The sequence below is a fragment of the Megalobrama amblycephala genome, linkage group LG20, assembly GCF_018812025.1.
Source record: "Megalobrama amblycephala isolate DHTTF-2021 linkage group LG20, ASM1881202v1, whole genome shotgun sequence".
Classification (NCBI taxonomy): Eukaryota; Metazoa; Chordata; class Actinopteri; order Cypriniformes; family Xenocyprididae; genus Megalobrama; species Megalobrama amblycephala.
This window is the reverse complement of record NC_063063.1, coordinates 34894171-34916275: the sequence shown is the minus strand read 5'-3', so window position 1 is coordinate 34916275 and position 22105 is coordinate 34894171. Positions and strand designations below refer to the sequence as shown.

General features: G+C 35.3%; 1 protein-coding gene across 2 annotated transcripts in view; it reads left to right on the top strand.

The window, feature by feature from the left end:
- Window positions 1–11802: 11802 nt before the first annotated feature.
- The window catches only part of LOC125255497 (A disintegrin and metalloproteinase with thrombospondin motifs 14), an 89902-nt gene continuing 79599 nt past the window's right edge, over window positions 11803–22105 (top strand). For both annotated transcript variants that reach the window (XM_048170793.1, XM_048170792.1), the window contains exons 1-2: window positions 11803–12189; window positions 12476–12852. In XM_048170793.1, the coding sequence (XP_048026750.1) occupies window positions 12111–12189; window positions 12476–12852 (456 nt within the window). In that variant the 5' untranslated portion in view covers window positions 11803–12110. The remainder of the gene's footprint in view (window positions 12190–12475; window positions 12853–22105) is intronic.

Below are 22105 nucleotides of genomic sequence, written 5' to 3'. Positions count from 1 at the left end.
ATAACTCAATTCAGGCTTTATATCACGCAATTCTGACTTTATAACTCAATTCTGACTTTATAACTCTCAATTCTGACTTTATATCTTGAATTTCTGACTTTATAACTCAATTCTGACTTTATATCTCGCAATTCTGACTTTATAACTCAATTCTGACTTTATATCTCGCAATTCTGACTTTATAACTCAATTCTGACTTTATAACTCTCAATTCTGACTTTATATCTTGAATTTCTGACTTTATAACTCAATTCTGACTTTATATCTCGCAATTCTGACTTTATAACTCAATTCTGACTTTATAACTCAATTCTGACTTTATAACTCTCAATTCTGACTTTATATCTTGAATTTCTGACTTTATAACTCAATTCAGGCTTTATATAACTCAATTCTGACTTTATATCTCGCAATTCTGACTTTATAACTCAATTCAGACTTTATAACTTACAATTCTGACTTTATAACTCGCAATTCTGACTTTATAACTCAATTCTGACTTTATAACTCTCAATTCTGACTTTATATCTTGAATTTCTGACTTTATAACTCAATTCAGGCTTTATATAACTCAATTCTGACTTTATATTTCGCAATTCTGACTTTATAACTCAATTCAGACTTTATATCTTGCAATTCTGACTTTATATAACTCAATTCTGACTTTATATCTTGAATTTCTGACTTTATAACTCAATTCTGACTTTATATCTCGCAATTCTGACTTTATAACTCAATTCTGACTTTATAACTCTCAATTCTGACTTTATATCTTGAATTTCTGACTTTATAACTCAATTCAGACTTTATATAACTCAATTTGGACTTTATATCTCGCAATTCTGACTTTATATAACTCAATTCTGACTTTATATCTCACAATTCTGACTTTATAACTCAATTCAGACTTTATATCTCACAATTCTGACTTTATATCTCGCAATTCTGACTTTATAACTCAATTCAGACTTTATAACTTACAATTCTGACTTTATAACTCGCAATTCTGACTTTATAACTCAATTCTGACTTTATAACTCTCAATTCTGACTTTATATCTTGAATTTCTGACTTTATAACTCAATTCAGGCTTTATATAACTCAATTCTGACTTTATATCTCGCAATTCTGACTTTATAACTCAATTCTGACTTTATATCTCACAATTCTGACTTTATAACTCAATTCAGACTTTATATCTCACAATTCTGACTTTATATCTCGCAATTCTGACTTTATAACTCAATTCAGACTTTATATCTCGCAATTCTGACTTTATATCTTGAATTTCTGACTTTATAACTCAATTCTGACTTTATATCCCGCAATTCTGACTTTATAACTCAATTCTGACTTTATAACTCTCAATTCTGACTTTATATCTTGAATTTCTGACTTTATAACTCAATTCAGGCTTTATATCACGCAATTCTGACTTTATAACTCAATTCTGACTTTATAACTCTCAATTCTGACTTTATATCTTGAATTTCTGACTTTATAACTCAATTCTGACTTTATATCTCGCAATTCTGACTTTATAACTCAATTCTGACTTTATATCTCGCAATTCTGACTTTATAACTCAATTCTGACTTTATAACTCTCAATTCTGACTTTATATCTTGAATTTCTGACTTTATAACTCAATTCTGACTTTATATCTCGCAATTCTGACTTTATAACTCAATTCTGACTTTATAACTCTCAATTCTGACTTTATATCTTGAATTTCTGACTTTATAACTCAATTCAGGCTTTATATAACTCAATTCTGACTTTATATCTCGCAATTCTGACTTTATAACTCAATTCAGACTTTATAACTTACAATTCTGACTTTATAACTCGCAATTCTGACTTTATAACTCAATTCTGACTTTATAACTCTCAATTCTGACTTTATATCTTGAATTTCTGACTTTATAACTCAATTCAGGCTTTATATAACTCAATTCTGACTTTATATCTCGCAATTCTGACTTTATAACTCAATTCAGACTTTATATCTTGCAATTCTGACTTTATATAACTCAATTCTGACTTTATATCTTGAATTTCTGACTTTATAACTCAATTCTGACTTTATATCTCGCAATTCTGACTTTATAACTCAATTCTGACTTTATAACTCTCAATTCTGACTTTATATCTTGAATTTCTGACTTTATAACTCAATTCAGACTTTATATAACTCAATTTGGACTTTATATCTCGCAATTCTGACTTTATATAACTCAATACAGACTTTATATCTCGCAATTCTGACTTTATATAACTCAATTCTGACTTTATATCTCACAATTCTGACTTTATAACTCAATTCAGACTTTATATCTCACAATTCTGACTTTATATCTCGCAATTCTGACTTTATAACTCAATTCAGACTTTATATCTCGCAATTCTGACTTTATATCTTGAATTTCTGACTTTATAACTCAATTCTGACTTTATATCTCGCAATTCTGACTTTATAACTCAATTCTGACTTTATAACTCTCAATTCTGACTTTATATCTTGAATTTCTGACTTTATAACTCAATTCAGGCTTTATATAACTCAATTCTGACTTTATATCTTGCAATTCTGACTTTATATAACTCAATTCTGACTTTATATCTTGAATTTCTGACTTTATAACTCAATTCTGACTTTATATCTCGCAATTCTGACTTTATAACTCAATTCTGACTTTATAACTCTCAATTCTGACTTTATATCTTGAATTTCTGACTTTATAACTCAATTCAGACTTTATATAACTCAATTTGGACTTTATATCTCACAATTCTGACTTTATATAACTCAATACAGACTTTATATCTCGCAATTCTGACTTTATATAACTCAATTCTGACTTTATATCTCACAATTCTGACTTTATAACTCAATTCAGACTTTATATCTCACAATTCTGACTTTATATCTCGCAATTCTGACTTTATAACTCAATTCAGACTTTATATCTCGCAATTCTGACTTTATATCTTGAATTTCTGACTTTATAACTCAATTCTGACTTTATATCTCGCAATTCTGACTTTATAACTCAATTCTGACTTTATAACTCTCAATTCTGACTTTATATCTTGAATTTCTGACTTTATAACTCAATTCAGGCTTTATACAACTCAATTTTGACTTTATATCTCGCAATTCTGACTTTATATAACTCAATTCTGACTTTATAACTCAATTCTGACTTTATATCTCACAATTCTGACTTTATAACTCAATTCAGACTTTATATCTCACAATTCTGACTTTATATCTCGCAATTCTGACTTTATAACTCAATTCAGACTTTATATCTCGCAATTCTGACTTTATATCTTGAATTTCTGACTTTATAACTCAATTCTGACTTTATATCTCGCAATTCTGACTTTATAACTCAATTCTGACTTTATATCTCGCAATTCTGACTTTATAACTCAATTCTGACTTTATATCTCGCAATTCTGACTTTATAACTCAATTCAGACTTTATATCTCGCAATTCTGACTTTATATCTTGAATTTCTGACTTTATAACTCAATTCTGACTTTATATCTCGCAATTCTGACTTTATAACTCACAATTCTGACTTTATATCTTGAATTTCTGACTTTATAACTCAATTCAGACTTTATATAACTCAATTTGGACTTTATATCTCGCAATTCTGACTTTATATAACTCAATTCTGACTTTATAACTCAATTCTGACTTTATAACTCACAATTCTGACTTTATAACTCAATTCTGACTTTATATTTCGCAATTCTGACTTTATAACTCAATTCTGACTTTATATCTTGCAATTCTGACTTTATAACTCAATTCTGACTTTATATCTCGCAATTCTGACTTTATAACTCAATTCAGACTTTATATCTCGCAATTCTGACTTTATATCTTGAATTTCTGACTTTATAACTCAATTCAGACTTTATATAACTCAATTTGGACTTTATATCTCGCAATTCTGACTTTATATCTCGCAATTCTGACTTTATATAACTCAATTCTGACTTTATAACTCAATTCTGACTATATAACTCAATTCTGACTTTATAACTCACAATTATGACTTTATAACTCAATTCTGACTTTATATTTCGCAATTCTGACTTTATATCTCACAATTCTGACTTTATATCTCGCAATTCTGACTTTATAACTCAATTCTGACTTTATATCTCGCAATTCTGACTTTATAACTCAATTCTGACTTTATATCACACAATTCTGACTTTATAACTTTAACGCCCACTGGTGTGGATGCTAATATAGTTTTGTGTATAGTTATCGTTCTCAGTGTGAACAGGCCTTTAGACAAATGTTGCCCTACTGAACAATTCTGAACTGAACAATACTGAACAAGCCAAAAATGAATATTAAATCAGCATTTAATGAACTCTTCTTGAAAGTAAGGATGAAATGAAACATCAGCCTATTTCTTTATCACAATAATTTTGTTGTTCTTCTATTTCTATATGTGTATATCTGTCCAAATGTCCTGCTGAGAGGTAAATCTTGAAAAGGTGAAATGGTGTTTTATGTCTCTCAGGAAGGAGTAAATGTGCACTTGTGTTGCTATCAAGAGCACAGGCACGGCCTACTGTATCTGCATCTGTAGATAAGCGTCTTCTGAGAGACGATATGGCGGCCGGCACTTTGAAAAGACTTCCAGATCCGCTGAGATCTTCTCCAAGCTGAAACTCGAGCCGGCGCTTCAGAGAAAGTGAAGAATAAGCCAAACAAAGAGCCGCATTGAGAGGTGAGCGGCCCTGGGCTGCGCCGAGCTCCACGTTTCCCCTCGCAGACGACGGCTGAAGCTTCTGCGGTGCTAATTAAAGCTTCATCTGTCACACTTTGACATAAACTCCATTAGAGAAGCATATTCATCTGGTACCGACACTGCGGCGGCGGCAAAGATCATCTGCAGCTTTAATGGGTCACAGTATAAAAATACTTTATATGTTAAATAGAAACACGGCGGCTCACTTTACAGGTTGTAGCGCCAGTCATCTGCTCCTTAAAAAAAAAAAACAACTTAAAAGGTCAGTTTGTTCAGTCAAATGAACTTTGTCACTTTAGCTTCATTAACGGAATGAATAGGTGAAACACGGAAGAAGAAATCAATGCCTACTTCATCATTGTGTTAGTGAGAGGAGAGAAGAGCGATACAAGACTGAAAATAACCACCTTTCAAAGGATCCTAATGCAGGAATATGGTTATTTATTTTCAACAATGTGAATGTCTCAGTTGAGCGGTATTGATTTGTATTCATTACATTTCACTGTGGATTTTTTGGTAAATCAATCGCATTTCGGTGCAAACAGACTTTTACGATATGGACTCGACAGTAATGCAACAACATGTCAGTAACTGTGTTCATTCTAATGCCTGATCTGATATTAATGATTCATGTACAGTCAGATGATCTTTGTCTGTGTGTCAGTAAATCAAACCAGTGACTAAACGCTCAAATTCACGTTGTTTAAATTAGAAAGTGATCAAAGAACGCTGCCTTTCCAATAGCTGGGGCTGTCAATCAAACAGATCAAATTTATCAGTCACTGAGTTCTGGACTATCGTCAAAACTCCCGTTTTATTCAACGAATTTCTTAGTTACATCGTGTTTGCACTATTAGTTATGATGAAACCATTCGTTAGTGTGCAGAAACTGACGAGATCACTGCTTTCATGCGCTCAACAACATGTCTGTGATCGACTACGATGTTCATCACTGCAACCTTTCATGCCACGATCTCAATATAATGCCATAGATCTAAATGTGATGCAACACTTTTCATGATTAGTTAACCTGGAGAGCTGTAATAGTAAAAACATGCTAAAAGTTTTCGAGAGAGTAATACTTAGATATTTCATATGCAAATATGTTAACCAATCACAGCAGTGGGCGTTTACACTGAAGTCTCACAGCAGACACGCCCCTTAAAACAGAGCATTCAGATCAGAGGGATAAAATCAGGGTAGGAAAAATGACTTTTATTTCTAAATTATGACAGTTTTTTATGTAAAAAGAATACTAACATTATAAGTGCACCCCAGGAAACATTATAAACATATACAGGACTTTAACAAAGTCCTGTTTCAAACGAGTTTAAAAATCAATGAAATGCAAAGGTTGTTCAAGCCTGTCATCCTCTGAATCTTTTAGATCTATACAGCGTTAAGCGTTGAATGATTGACAGCTAGAGCACAGCTCAGGGCTTTTATTATCCTCTGTGGGACAACTGTATGAAATCAAGGCTTTTTAACTAGAATTTTTTTAATTGACTGAAGCTCATGCAGCATAAGTGATCTTTTGTTCTGTAAATGTTATTCACTTTTCCTTTTCTGTTTATATTGGCTCTGTCAGAATCTGCATTCATACTGTGATTAATAAACGCCTGTGGTGAATGTTTACATGCTAATCTTATAACTACTTCTGAATGATGGCAGTGAACAGTTAAAGGGGTGGTTGATTATGATCTTTTAACTTTAGTTAGTGTGTAATGTTGCTGTTTGAGCATAAACAACATCTGCAAAGTTACGACGCTCAAAGTTCAATGGCTGGTAGGGACTACAACGAGCTTCTACCCGGGTTGGTGACATCACAAACCCCAACATTTACATAAACCCCACCCCCGAGAACACACAACAAAGGGGGCGGGGCCATGTTGGGCTGCTTTAGAGAAGAGGAAGAGTTGTTGTAGTAGAGTGTTGTTGACATGCCATCATTTTACGCCAGACTGCTTCACAAACGAGGGTCAATTCAACACAAAAGATGAACATGACGACACATGCTAGTGGATGAGTTGAATCAACTCCACAGCAACTACATAAATTTATCCACTAACCATTCAGAAACGTCTAAAAGTTGTAACTTCTTCCTGAGTCTCTCCATCAGTGTCGACTCCGGTTTGAACAATGTAAGGCTGAATACTTTCATCATTTTGGCTGTGTGAGATTCTCCAGCTTTGTTGTTGTTGAGCTGTTAAAGCTCCGCCCTCTTCTGGAAAGCGGATAGCTCATTTGCATTTAAAGGGACACACTGTTTTTGCTCACAGTATGTTTTTGCAATTTCCAAAGACACACTGAACCAGACAATGGCTGGATGTCAATTTTAATCAGAGGCTTAAAATAAGCAAAAAATATGCAATTTGGTGCAGATGCTAATATTTATATGGATAAAAAGTACAATTGACCTTTCTGACAGTATAGCAGATACTTACATAAAATGCATATAAATATCAGGTGTCATATCTTAGTATATCTTAGAAAGATGATATTTAAATGATGAAAGCTCTGTAGTTTTAAAATATATAATGCAATGCAATACAATGATGATTGAGAGATGAACAAATAAACCTTCCTCAAAAGCCTGATGATCATACTTGATACTCATGATTTTTCTATAAAATGATGTCTGGATAATCAAGTAAACCAAAGCTGATTCAGTCCAGTAAGTAATAGTAATATTACTAACAATATAAAAAATAATCAGTGCAGATTTCATAGCAAAAAGACTTGTGAAGCACGAGCTGAAGGAGGACGTTTGTACAATTATACTAAAAGACTTTTACTTGCTAAAAACGTCTAAACTATCAGTTTTGATCATATTGATCATTTAGAGTTTGCACGGCAAAGCTCCAAACAATACATTAAAAACCATAAAAGTATCATGATATATGGTATAAATCACCATCCGCTTTTGTTGCATGCAAAAGAGCAGAAAGAAAATAGCATGGGATGGATTGACATGAGGGTCAGTAAATGATGACAAAATATTCATTTTGGCTGAACTATTCCTTTAATGAATGACTAACATAAAACCCAAGCAACGAGGCTTCCTGGACTGTTTATGCTGGACAAAACAATCGCTATAAAGGGCTGCATGTGACTCAGTACAGCTGGAAAAAGATCGTCTTAACAAGACCGGTTCACCTCTGAGTCACACCTGAGTCAGACCTCTGAACACACTCAGCATCTGCTTCATGAGTTCGGTCATCAGAGACCTTTGAAAGGTACTGCTGAACATGTGGGGCTGATTGCATGTGAAAGAAACGCCAGACCTCTAACAAGCAGAAGAGTTTGTGGACAAGAGTGTTACTGGATGGTTCTTGTCAATTGACTGATTTCTGATGCTGCCGTAATTCAGTCTTGCTCATGAAGATGGTGACCTCTTGAAGGAGTTTATCTTTCATAATTATATTTTGGTCCATCACTAATCATAGTCTATCCTGCAGCACAGCTAATTTATTCAAAAAATGCTAATTTGTCAGCACTGGAGCGCCTGCATGATTGTCCAGTAGGGGGAGCTGCACTTCAAATAGTCTTAAATGATTTTAACTATGGTATTTCTACCAGGGGTCACACATAGAGTAGGCTAAATATCATTTAATTACAAATAATCACCTGACCAATAGGTAAATTAATTTTCTCGTATGCATTCAGTCAATACCTTAAAGTAATAGTGCAACCAAATTTAGCAAAACTTAATAATTCTATTAAATTTTGGAAAAGCAAAGTATATTAACATTATATATCATACAGCGGGGTTGTAACAACCAGGCATTGAGGGGGACAAGTTCCCCCCAATAATTGGAAATGGCGAAATTGTCCCCCTCAACATTTGATATTTCTTAATGCTGCTCTCCATTACGCACCGCTGTTTGTTGTTATGATGGCAGACATTTTAAAAATGTACATTTTTAGGCTGGTGCTTCAGCAGTCAGTGGTCAAAATGATGGCCAATCAGATCAAAGAAGGTGGGGCTTACAGTTCACGAAAACGAGTCTGAATTCCAACACGAGGCTTTTAGTTTTGTGTGTGGGAAGATATAAATAGCTAAACATTTAATATTTGACAACTGTTTTACAATGGATATGTTTAATGACTCACAGTAACATGCAGTGATACATACAAACACGGCAGCGGCTATTTACACTAAGTGAAAATAGCGTATTTTCTTAGCAATAGATGCTATTTACGCTTAGTGAAAATAATGTATTTTCTTAGCGATAGATGCTATTTACACTAAGTGAAAATAGCGTATTTTCTTAGCGACAGATGCTATTTACGCTTAGTGAAAATAATGTATTTTCTTAGTGACAGATGCTATTTACGCTTAGTGAAAATAACGTATTTTCTTAGCGACAGATGCTATTTACGCTTAGTGAAAATAATGTATTTTCTTAGCGACAGATGCTATTTACGCTTAGTGAAAATAACGTATTTTCTTAGCGACAGATGCTATTTACGCTAAGTGAAAATAGCGTATTTTCTTAGCGACAGATGCTATTTACGCTAAGTAAAAATAATGTATTTTCTTAGCGAAAGATGCTATTTACGCTAAGTGAAAATAGCGTATTTTCTTAGCGATAGATGCTATTTACGCTAAATGAAAATAGCGTATTTTCTTAGCGATAGATGCTATTTTCACTAAGTGAAAATAGCGTATTTTCTTAGCGATAGATGCTATTTACGCTAAGTGAAAATAGCGTATTTTCTTAGCGACAGATGCTATTTACGCTAAGTGAAAATAATGTATTTTCTTAGCAAAAGATGCTATTTACGCTAAGTGAAAATAGCGTATTTTCTTAGTGATAGATGCTATTTACGCTAAATGAAAATAGCGTATTTTCTTAGCGATAGATGCTATTTACACTAAATGAAAATACGCTATTTTCTTAGCGATAGATGCTATTTGCACTAAATGAAAATACGCTATTTTCTTAGCGATAGATGCTATTTGCACTAAGTGAAAATAGCGTATTTTCTTAGCGATAGATGCTATTTGCGCTAAGTGAAAATAGCATATTTTCTTAGCGATAGATGCTATTTACAGTAAGTGAAAATAGCATATTAGCGACAGATGCTATTTATACTAAGTGAAAATAGCGTATTTTCTTAGCGATAGATGCTATTTGCGCTAAGTGAAAATAGCGTATTTTCTTAGCAATAGATGCTATTTACAGTAAGTGAAAATAGCATATTAGCGACAGATGCTATTTATACTAAGTGAAAATAGCGTATTTTCTTAGCGACAGATGCTATTTACGCTAAGTGAAATAGAGTATTTTCTTAGCGACAGATGCTATTTACGCTAAGTGAAAATAACGTATTTTCTTAGCGACAGATGCTATTTACGCTAAGTGAAAATAACGTATTTTCTTAGCGACAGATGCTATTTACGCTTAGTGAAAATAACGTATTTTCTTAGCAACAGATGCTATTTACGCTAAGTGAAAATGGCATATTTTCTTAGCGATATAGCTATTTACACTAAGTGACAATAGCAGCATTTTCTTAGCGATATGCTATATACACTAGGTGAAAATAGTGAAAGATTCTATTTACACCATGTAAAAGTATCAGTTCTTTGCAATTAGAGTAAATAGTTATTAGATGCTATCTATACTTTATATTGGCAGTTACTATTTGCACCTCAGTATTTTTGTACATTAACAGGATGAAATAATATCATAGAGTGTAAATGATTATATTTAAAATTATTAAATGGATGCTGCCTTATTGGGAGAATAAAAACCCTCCCTACACCTTCCCCTAACTACGGATCCCCAGACATGACATGCAAGAAAAAAATAGTAGGCTAAATCATGCGCACGATTTACTAATTCGTTCCCTCGATTTACTAAAATGTGCGCACAATTTACTATTTCATTCACTTGATTTATAAATCATGTGCATGATTTATAAATTGAGGGAACAAAATAGTTAATCATACGCACGATTTAGTAAATCGAGGGAACTAATTGGTAAATCATGCCCACAATTTAATTTTTTTTCTTGCATGTCATGTGCGGTGCTCCATACCTAATCCTACCCAATAAACACTTTTAATATTATTAAACACTCGTTCGCAGTTAATTTCCACTTCTAGAACATTATTTTAATTTTTATTGAAAATAAATATGAGCTCGGCATAAGGCAGATTCGAACCTGCGTTAAAAGCCAGGTCTGCAAACCTTACTCACTACTGCTGCTCCACTGAAGATGTTGAATTCTGTTCATCCTTTTTAAAACTTGAGTGGCCCAACCAGACATTGGTGGGCGGAGCTAGTGTAAATAGCATTTGCCATCAAGAGACTCTATTTGCAGTTAGTGGAAATAGACACTCCGTACAAGGGAAATAGACATGCAAACAAGAGTAAATGTGTGCATGTTTTTAAATAAAATATTATTTGCAAAGAGTTTAAATGGACTAACTATAGGCTATAATTACACCTAGAACTTCTTTTACCATTGTTATTTCTTCTTTATTTCCTTAAATCCCTTTTAATAAGTTTATTTAAATAAAGATACCAACCCCCATAAAAAAATTGGCCCCCCCTAATGTTCAGGACATGGTTACGGCCTTATCATACAGTAAACTTTTTTTTTTTTTTATCGTTCTTTTCCATTCATTCCCCCCAGCCCCTCCCAAACAAACAGACAAACAACCAAAAAAATGAAAAAAAGAGAGAAAATATATTTCATGCTGCTCTTTTCCACAAGAAAGCATAGAACAGGGTCTGTTAAGGACTTCGCATTTCAAAAATTGACTTAGAAAATAGTGCATAAACTGTTTTTATGACTTGCTTTATTGGTGCATAAATGATGCCAGAACTTTCATTTTTTTGTGAACTATCACTTTAAATGCCTTTTTCAAAAGTTGCCTTTTTCCGCCGAAGTGTAAATGCGCGAAAGTGCTCAACAAAAGCACCACAGAGCCTCTCCAATGCATTTAACTACTTCAAACCAGCGAATTCTCTCTGATTAAAAGCATATTTCACCATTAAAGCCGCGTTTTTCCACGTGTGTGGAGCTTCAGGCGGTCTTGTCTTCTCTTTTTTCTCCTGCTCGAGCTGTCGTCATGAGCTCTCAGTGATGGGGCTGTCCCGTCTGAGTCCAGTCCACTTCAGTCCATCAGAACTCCGCAGAAACTCCCCGTGTCCGTCAGTCTGGAGTTTGGAGTGACACTCGCAATGCTCTGCAGTTCCTCACAACTTTCTCAAACACACTGTTCCTCATGAAACGCGTCCAGGAGGAGAGTTTTCAGTGTACTTCCAGAAGAAAAGTCTCGTGCATTGGCTCTCCCTGCCACAGCTATGGATTATATTTATCTATTCATGTACTGTACGATAAACCTCTTATTTCTGGACTATAGACAGGCTGCAAAATCTCATGGTAAGAGCTGATTTATGTCATATCTTTGTTTTTCAGTGTAATATTCCACACCTGGTTGTTATTCACAAGTACGTTTAGAGAGAAAGAAAGAGCATGCATAGGAATTTGTGCATGCATATAGAACATTATAACTTTTTATATTCATAAAACATTCCTCCTCCCTTTCTTTTAGTAAATTGTTCATGCATTTAATATTTGTTTTAATTTTGCGCTTTGTCTCATGTTTATGCACAAGTTTTTTAATGCAATCTTCTGTCAATAATAAAATCTTGTTTGTTTTTGTCAGGGAATCTCTCCGGTAAGTTGAGTGAATTCGGTCTGATGGTCCCGTTCAGCACGGACGCGCGCGGCCGGTTCGTGTCTCACGTGCTTTCAGCGAGAGCGTCACCTTCCGGCAGGAAACGGGTCCCGCGCGACGCCCCCGTTACGCCTCACACGGCCTTGAACGGGCAACAGCTGTTCTTCAACGTCACGGTGTTTGGAAAAGAGCTGCACTTGCGCCTGAGGGCCAACAGGAGACTCGTGGCCCCTGGAGCTTTTGTTCAGTGGCAGGAGGATTTTGAGGAACAGGCCAAAGAGCGGATGCTCGGAGACTGTGTGTTTACCGGGGATGTAACGGACATGCCGAAGGCCTCAGTGGCCATCAGTAACTGTGATGGACTGGTAAGTAATGGCTCACCAACCTCGTGCCAACCTTGGGCATCATGTGTGTGTGCAGTTCTGTAAAAAGTGCATACAGAATCTCCGCATTTTTGTGCATAAATACATGTGCAGCATTTATTAAAGGCAAGACACCCCAGGTGAATAAGATACTAATCAATATCACCATACTTCCCAAGTTGATTGGTTACATTAAGAATTGCAAACATTTTATTTTTTTGTATTACAACTTTAAATATGCAAATCAGGCATTATCTAATTAAATATGCACTCATTTGCATACATTTTCAGAGCAGAAATTTGAACTTTGGATAAAGCTAGGTTGAAAATTCTTGTTCCATTTTGTTGACGTTACACTCTAAAAAATGCTGGGTTAAAACAACCCAAGTTGGGTTGAAAATGGACAAACCCAGTGACTGGGTTAAATGTTCGACCAACGTGCTGGGTAGTTTTATTTAACTCAACTATTGTTTAAAAACTGACACTATGTCTGGCTTAAAATGAACCCAAAATATGCTGGAAATTAAATCAGACACATAATTACTAGAGGCAACAATAATAACCAAAAGGTGAACATTTATTAATAAACAATGTTTATTGTTTAATTATTATTAATTAAACTTATTAATAAATGTTAATTTATTAAACATATTTTGGGTTCATTTTAAGCGAGCAATACAGTTATTTCAAGCATTTTTGTGTGTGTCCCTTTAAATGCAAATGAGCTGCTGCTCCCGGCCCCCTTCCCAGAAGAGGGCGGAGCTTTAACAGCTCAACAACAACAAAGCTGGAGAATCTCACGCAGCCAAAATGAGGATTGTCAGTAACGGTGAAGAAGTTTGTTGTAGTCCTTAAAATATCTCCCTTTGCATTGAACTTTGAGCGTCGTAACTTTGCAGATGTTGTTTATGATCAAACAACAACATTACACACTAACTAAAGTTAAAAAAGTGAAAACAGAATCAAGGACCCCTTTAATTTTTGGCCAACATAGTAGCATAAAGCTTTTTGGACATCACAGTTGCTCTCCAAACATAGACAGAGGTTTTGGGCTTTTACAGCATGTGGCATCATAAGAGGGCTCCAAATATGGACAGTATTTTGGGGCATCAGATGCTTCAGAAGTGTTGCGCACATCACAGCTTTGCCGCTGAGCAGGTTTTGGGACACAGCCAGCGTTGCATCCAGCAGTGCTTCAGTATTCATTATAATGGTGTGCTCAAACTGTTGTGTAAATCTGAGGTTACTGATTATCTGCTGCCCTCCGGACATATTCAACTGTCAAATGGCTGTAGTTTCCAATCTTTCCAGCTCTTACGTAAGATTCACATGCCCACCAGCACTGACCATACTTTCACTTTCCTGGTTTGTCAAACTAATAATGTCAGTCTGTCCCTCTCATGTCCTTATCCGAGGGTCACACTACACACATTTACCCAGAGAATGACAGGAGTTGTTAATTTAGCTGCTGAAACACAATCCGTGCTGTGCTGCAGTCAACATCCTGTCCGAACAGGAACAAGAAGTGTCTGGCGTCTGCCTGACTCATCTTTTATGGAAACTTGCTGTCTTGAGGATTTGTTCAGGTCACGTACTCAAACCTCCCCAAACATCTCATGCATGGATTGAGTTGACTCTTTTGACCCTTTAAAGCTGAGTAAGTGCACCCTTGATAGTGGTCATTCCTCAGTGCACAAGTCTCGAAATCAAAACACAGACTGCAAGAAAGCTGCTGCAGGTCTTGCACACTCACAGTTATGTGGCGTGTCAGTGTGTATGGAAGCGTATTTCCAATACAGTCCAATAAAGCTATAAAAAAAAAGGTAATTGCAACATTTAAAAAAAGGAAATTGCGAGATGTAAACTTAGAATTCCTTGAAAAAAGGTTAGATCGCTTGTCAGTCAAACTCCCGGCGAAGGGTCAATTGCGAGATGTGAACTCTGAATTCCGAGAAAAAAAAGTCATAATTGCGAGAAAAAAGTCAGAAATGCAAGATGTAAACTCAGAATTACGAGAAAAAAGTCATAATTGCGAGAAAAAAGTCAGAAATGCAAGATGTAAACTCAGAATTACGAGAAAAAAGTCAATTGCGAGATGCTAATAGAATTTCAAGAAAAAAGTCAGAATTGCGAGAAAAAAGTCAGAAATGCAAGATGTAAACTCAGAATTTCAAGAAAAAAGTCAGAATTACGAGAAAAAAGTCAGAAATGTGAGATGCTTACAGAATTTCAAGAAAAAAGTCAGAATTACGAGAAAAAAGTCATAATTGCGAGAAAAAAGTCAATTGCGAGATGCTAACAGAATTTCAAGAAAAAAGTCAGAATTGCGAGAAAAAAGTAAGAATTGTGAGATGCTAACAGAATTTCAAGAAAAAAGTCAGAATTGCGAGAAAAAAGTCAGAATTGTGAGATGTTAACAGAATTTCAAGAAAAAAGTCAGAATTGCGAGAAAAAAGTCAGAAATGCAAGATGTAAACTCAGAATTACGAGAAAAAAGTCAGAATTGCGAGAAAAAAGTCAGAAATGCGAGATGCTTACAGAATTTCAAGAAAAAAGTCAGAATTACGAGAAAAAAGTCATAATTGCGAGATGCTAACAGAATTTCAAGAAAAAAGTCAGAATTGCGAGAAAAAAGTCAGAAATGCGAGATGTAAATTCAGAATTGCGAGAAAAAAGTCAGAAATGCGAGATGCTTACAGAATTTCAAGAAAAAAGTCAGAATTTCAAGAAAAAAGTCATAATTGCGAGAAAAAAGTCAATTGCGAGATGCTAACAGAATTTCAAGAAAAAAGTCAGAATTGCGAGAAAAAAGTAAGAATTGTGAGATGCTAACAGAATTTCAAGAAAAAAGTCAGAATTGCGAGAAAAAAGTCAGAATTGTGAGATGTTAACAGAATTTCAAGAAAAAAGTCAGAATTGCGAGAAAAAAGTCAGAAATGCAAGATGTAAACTCAGAATTACGAGAAAAAAGTCAGAATTGCGAGAAAAAAGTCAGAAATGCGAGATGCTTACAGAATTTCAAGAAAAAAGTCAGAATTACGAGAAAAAAGTCATAATTGCGAGATGCTAACAGAATTTCAAGAAAAGTCATAATTGCGAGAAAAAAGTCAGAAATGCAAGATGTAAATTCAGAATTGCGAGAAAAAAGTCAGAAATGCGAGATGCTAACAGAATTGCGAGAAAAAAGTCAGAATTGCGAGATGCTAACAGAATTTCAAGAAAAAAGTCAGAATTGCGAGAAAAAAGTCAGAAATGCAAGATGTAAACTCAGAATTACGAGAAAAAAGTCATAATTGTGAGATGCTAACAGAATTTCAAGAAAAAAGTCAGAATTGCGAGATGCTAACAGAATTTCAAGAAAAAAGTCAGAATTGTGAGAAAAAAGTCAGAAATGCAAGATGTAAACTCAGAATTACGAGAAAAAAGTCATAATTGTGAGAAAAAAGTCAATTGCGAGATGCTAACAGAATTTCAAGAAAAAAGTCAGAATTACGAGAAAAAAGTCAGAATTGTGAGGAAAAAAGTCAGAAATGCGAGATGCTTACAGAATTTCAAGAAAAAAGTCAGAATTACGAGAAAAAAGTCATAATTGCGAGATGCTAACAGAATTTCAAGAAAAAAGTCAGAATTGCGAGAAAAAAGTCAGAATTGCGAGAAAAAAGTCAGAAATGCGAGATACTTACAGAATTTCAAGAAAAAAATCATAATTGCAAGAAAAAAGTCAGAATTGCGAGAAAAAAGTCAATTGCGAGATGCTAACAGAATTTCAAGAAAAAAGTCAGAATTGCGAGAAAAAAGTCATAATTGCGAGATGCTAACAGAATTTCAAGAAAAAAGTCAGAATTGCGAGAAAAAAGTCAGAAATGCGAGATGCTTACAGAATTTCAAGAAAAAAGTCAGAATTGCGAGAAAAAGTCAATTGCGAGATGCTAACAGAATTTCAAGAAAAAAGTCAGAAATGCGAGAAAAAAGTCAGAAATGCGAGATGCTAACAGAATTTCAAGAAAAAAGTCAGAATTACGAGAAAAAAGTCATAATTGCGAGATGCTAACAGAATTTCAAGAAAAAAGTCAGAATTGCGAGAAAAAAGTCAGAAATGCGAGATGCTAACAGAATTTCAAGAAAAAAGTCAGAATTGCGAGAAAAAAGTCAATTGCGAGATGCTAACAGAATTTCAAGAAAAAAGTCAGAATTACGAGAAAAAAGTCATAATTGTGAGAAAAAAGTCAATTGCGAGATGCTTACAGAATTTCAAGAAAAAAGTCAGAATTACGAGAAAAAAGTCAGAATTGCGAGAAAAAAGTCAATTGCGAGATGCTTACAGAATTTCAAGAAAAAAGTCAGAATTACGAGAAAAAAGTCATAATTGCGAGATGCTAACAGAATTTCAAGAAAAAAGTCAGAATTGCGAGAAAAAAGTCATAATTGCGAGATGCTTACAGAATTTCAAGAAAAAAGTCAGAATTACGAGAAAAAAGTCATAATTGCGAGATGCTTACAGAATTTCAAGAAAAAGTCAGAATTGCGAGAAAAAAGTCAATTGCGAGAAAAAAGTCAGAATTACGAGAAAAAAGTCAGAATTGCGAGATGCTTACAGAATTTCAAGAAAAAAGTCAGAATTACGAGAAAAAAGTCATAATTGCGAGATGCTTACAGAATTTCAAGAAAAAAGTCAGAATTGCGAGAAAAAAGTCAATTGCGAGATGCTAACAGAATTTCAAGAAAAAAGTCAGAAATGCGAGAAAAAAGTCAGAAATGCGAGATGCTAACAGAATTTCAAGAAAAAAGTCAGAATTACGAGAAAAAAGTCATAATTGCGAGATGCTTACAGAATTTCAAGAAAAAAGTCAGAATTACGAGAAAAAAGTCATAATTGCGAGATGCTAACAGAATTTCAAGAAAAAAGTCAGAATTGCGAGAAAAAAGTCATAATTGCGAGATGCTTACAGAATTTCAAGAAAAAAGTCAGAATTGCGAGAAAAAAGTCAATTGCGAGATGCTAACAGAATTTCAAGAAAAAAGTCAGAAATGCGAGAAAAAAGTCAGAAATGCGAGATGCTAACAGAATTTCAAGAAAAAAGTCAGAATTACGAGAAAAAAGTCATAATTGCGAGATGCTTACAGAATTTCAAGAAAAAAGTCAGAATTACGAGAAAAAAGTCATAACTGCGAGAAAAAAGTCAATTGCGAGATGCTTACAGAATTTCAAGAAAAAAGTCAGAATTACGAGAAAAAAGTCAGAATTGCGAGAAAAAAGTCAATTGCGAGATGCTAACAGAATTTCAAGAAAAAAGTCAGAATTGCGAGAAAAAAGTCAGAAATGCGAGATGCTTACAGAATTTCAAGAAAAAAGTCAGAATTGCGAGAAAAAAGTCAGAATTTCAAGAAAAAAGTCAGAAATGCGAGAAAAAAGTCAGAAATGCGAGATGCTTACAGAATTTCAAGAAAAAAGTCAGAATTGCGAGAAAAAAGTCAGAAATGCAAGATGTAAACTCAGAATTGCGAGAAAAAAGTCAGAAATGCGAGATGCTAACAGAATTGCGAGAAAAAAGTCAGAAATGCGAGATGCTAACAGAATTGCGAGAAAAAAGTCAGAAATGCAAGATGTAAACTCAGAATTGCGAGAAAAAAGTCAGAAATGCGAGAAAAAAGTCAGAAATGCAAGATGTAAATTCAGAATTATGAGAAAATAGTCAAAATTGCAAGATGTATCTCAGAATTACGAGAAAAAAAGTCAGAATTGCGAGAGGTAAAACCAGAATTCAGAGAAAAAAGTCAGAAATGCAAGATGTAAAAAACTCTTTCGTGTAAATCGATGCGTACAGCCGTCTACCAGAAGCTATTTATTATAGTTTATAAAGTTTTAAATATGGATGTTTGTCTTACAAAAAGCCATCGGTTTGCTTCAGAAGGCTTTTATTACCCCTCTGGAGCCGTATGGATTACTTTTATGATGGATGGATGCATTTATTTGGGGCTTCAAAATCTCAATCCCCATTCACTGCCATTATAAAGCTTGAGCCAGGATATTTTTAATAAATCTCTGATTGTGTTTGTCTGAAACAAGATAGTCATATACACCTAGGATGGCTTGAGGGAGAGTAAATCATGGGATAATTTTCATTTTTGGGTGAACTATCCCTTTAAGGAAACATTCCATTTTACCATCTTCAAACATTATGGAAACGATACTTTTGAATGTTCTCTGAACGTTCTGAAACATGTTCGATGAACGTCCAAATAAAACAAAAAGTTCCATGAACGATGATTGAATAACATTTTTGAGAACATTATTAAAGACCAGAACAATCTATCTATTAATGTTGCCGGAAGAACGTTTGTTCATAACATTGCCAGAACGTTCCCTGTTCGCTGGGCACACGTGCTTGTGTTGTTGTTGTTGTTGTCACACGCCGCACGACACACGCCCGGCTCTTTTGTGACAGTACGTCTGTGTTGTCCTCTTCACTGTTATTAGTTTAATCAAAGAGCTTTAGGAGGCAGCGAAAATTGCTTTGCTTTTTCAAGGCAATTCAATCCCCCATCAGCAGCAGTGATTTCCGCGAGGGGCAGCACAGAGCGTCTCTGTTCCGCCAGTACGTTTGCGCACACAATGAGATCATTCATTACGCCCACATTGATTACTCGCTTAGGTAATCGCTGTCACAATGACACGCTGTCTCCTGCGCCGCTGTCCTGGACGGAACCGATACTGCGCTGCCTCTCCTGCGAGTCCCGAGCACAACAGCCATTCTGTGCTCAAGAAAATATTGTTTAGGGACGGGAAAATGAAAGCGGATGTCTGGCCTGCTGCAGAAGTGCTTATTTGTGCAGCTTTAACGGTTTTACAAACTGCAATTAGCAGTGAGCGACTGCATTCACGATTTATGATGTGCAAGCTTGAAATGTTCAAGATTACTTTGACCTGCTTGTGGAAAAGCATGACAGTGCAGGGCTCAAGAATAACAGCTTTGAAATGTTTGTTAAAATGAGACTCAAAATCTATTTCTACAATATACTGTGCATAGAATATGTGGATGACCTACTGTATCGGTCTTTATGCGCATATGCAACAGAGCACAATACTGTAGTGTTGAATACTGTATGACTTGACCTTGTATTTTAAGTGTGATTAACGAATGGACACAACCCAGAGATTGGGTTATTTTAACCCAGCTGTTGGGTTAAATGTTTGACCAACCTGCTGGATAGTTTTATTTAACTCAACTAGTGTTTAAAGATGACTGTATTGCTTAATTAAAATTAACCCAAAATACCCAACGAGCTTCTTCTCGGGTTAGTGACACCACATACCCCACGATTTGCATAAACCCCGCCCCCGAGAACATGCAACAAAGGGGGCGGGGCCATGCTGGGCTGCTTTAGAGAAGAGGAAGAGTTGTTGTAGTAGAGTGTTGTTGACATGCCGTCATTTTACGCCAGACTGCTTCACAAACGAGGGTCATTTGCACAAAAGTACATCAATTTATCCACTAACCATTCAGAAACGTCTAAAAGTTGTAACTTCTTCCTGAGTCTCTCCATCAGTGTCGACTCCGGTTTGAACAATGTAAGGCTGAACACCGTCGTCATTTTGGCTGCGTGAGATTCTCCAGCTTTGTTGTTGTTGAGCTGTTAAAGCTCCGCCCTCTTCTGGAAAGGGGGCGGGGAGCAGCAGCTCATTTGCATTTAAAGGGACACACACAAAAACGGCGTGTTTTTGCTCACACCCAAATAGGGGCAAATTTGACAAGCTATAATAAATGATCTGTGGGGGATTTTGAGCTGAAACTTCACAGACACATTCTGGAGACACCAGAGACTTATATTACACATTGTGAAAAGTCGCATTATAGGTCGGTAAACTTTAGAACTCATTTTACTCGTTTTATTGATTAACCAGGTGATGATATTGATTTCAGCCTAAAGGGGCTAAATTACATTCAGATTGAAATATACCATCTGCTCCAGTTTCTTGCAGCATTGCAAATCATGTTTCTATTGATGAGAAACACAGCAAAACGAGAGTTTTTCACCTGAATCCCACAGAGACCCACTGTGGCAAAATTGCTATCAATTTAAAGTAATTAGTTGTTTACTTCAACAGCATCTTTCAGTACTCTGAAATACACATAAAATGCTCACTGCACACTGACACCATTGCTGACTTTTGCAACAACCAACTTCAAGGATAAAATACAATTATACTCTCATTGAAAGTGTTTTAGCAGCTGCAATATCAGTGCTTAGGTCAGATTGTGAATTGCACATTTAGGGCCTCGGTGAGTCCGTGAAACAACAGGTTAACTAACCACCTACACCACAGTCTGTTTCTTTAGCTTCAGGACAGAAGCACTTCTGATGAGGACGTGAACAGACAACATTTACTGTGGCACTGAATCTCTGAAGCGTACCGGACACGATTATGAAAGCTGAAACTCTGGCAGACACATGTGTGAGGTGGTCCAAACGTCTCTCTGAAGTTTTTCTCACACGTCTCATATTTATGCATATTTGTTTCAGATTGCAGCATTTATGACGTGCGTGTTAGCAGCACTGCGAGTAGAGTTTTGCTACTGAATTTAGCAGAAAATATGGTGAAAATTGCCAATTTATGAACAATCTTTCGCTAGGTAGGTTTTTACGAAGCAACGAAATAATGCATCGCTTTGGCAGTAACAGGGTGGCGAAAAGAGTTTCCTTCAAATGTGTGTGCCATTCAAACAACAATTTAACTTGCTCAGTAAGATTCTGTTGCTTTGAGCTGAAAGAGAAACAGGCTCAAAATGTATGCTTTTGACAACACTGAGTGAACTTTTGTTGATTTATGGCTTGAAGTCTGACACATTTCAGAATGCATCAACACACAAAATCAATGCATAGCTAGATGAGTTTATGCATAACTATTTTGCATAGTTTTCTGTATGTTTTAGGCCTCACGTTGCAATTGCAAGATGCATGAAAATGCTAACGATTAGGGGTGTGATGAGATTTCTTGTCGAGGTGAAAGCTGTTTCGCGATATTGATATGATGGAATGTGTGGAATTAGGATAGAATATGCCACCGCTGTGTTTACATTACGCCTCCACTGTCATTTTGCTTTTTATAGAAATAAAACCCATTTAATTCAGTTGGATAACAGTCACTTCAATCCCATCCAGCTCATCCAACACGAGCTGCAGAGTTGCATATAGTGCAGGAATCAGAGTTCACTGATCACGTGACGAGAGTAAGTAACGAGATGACTGACAAGAC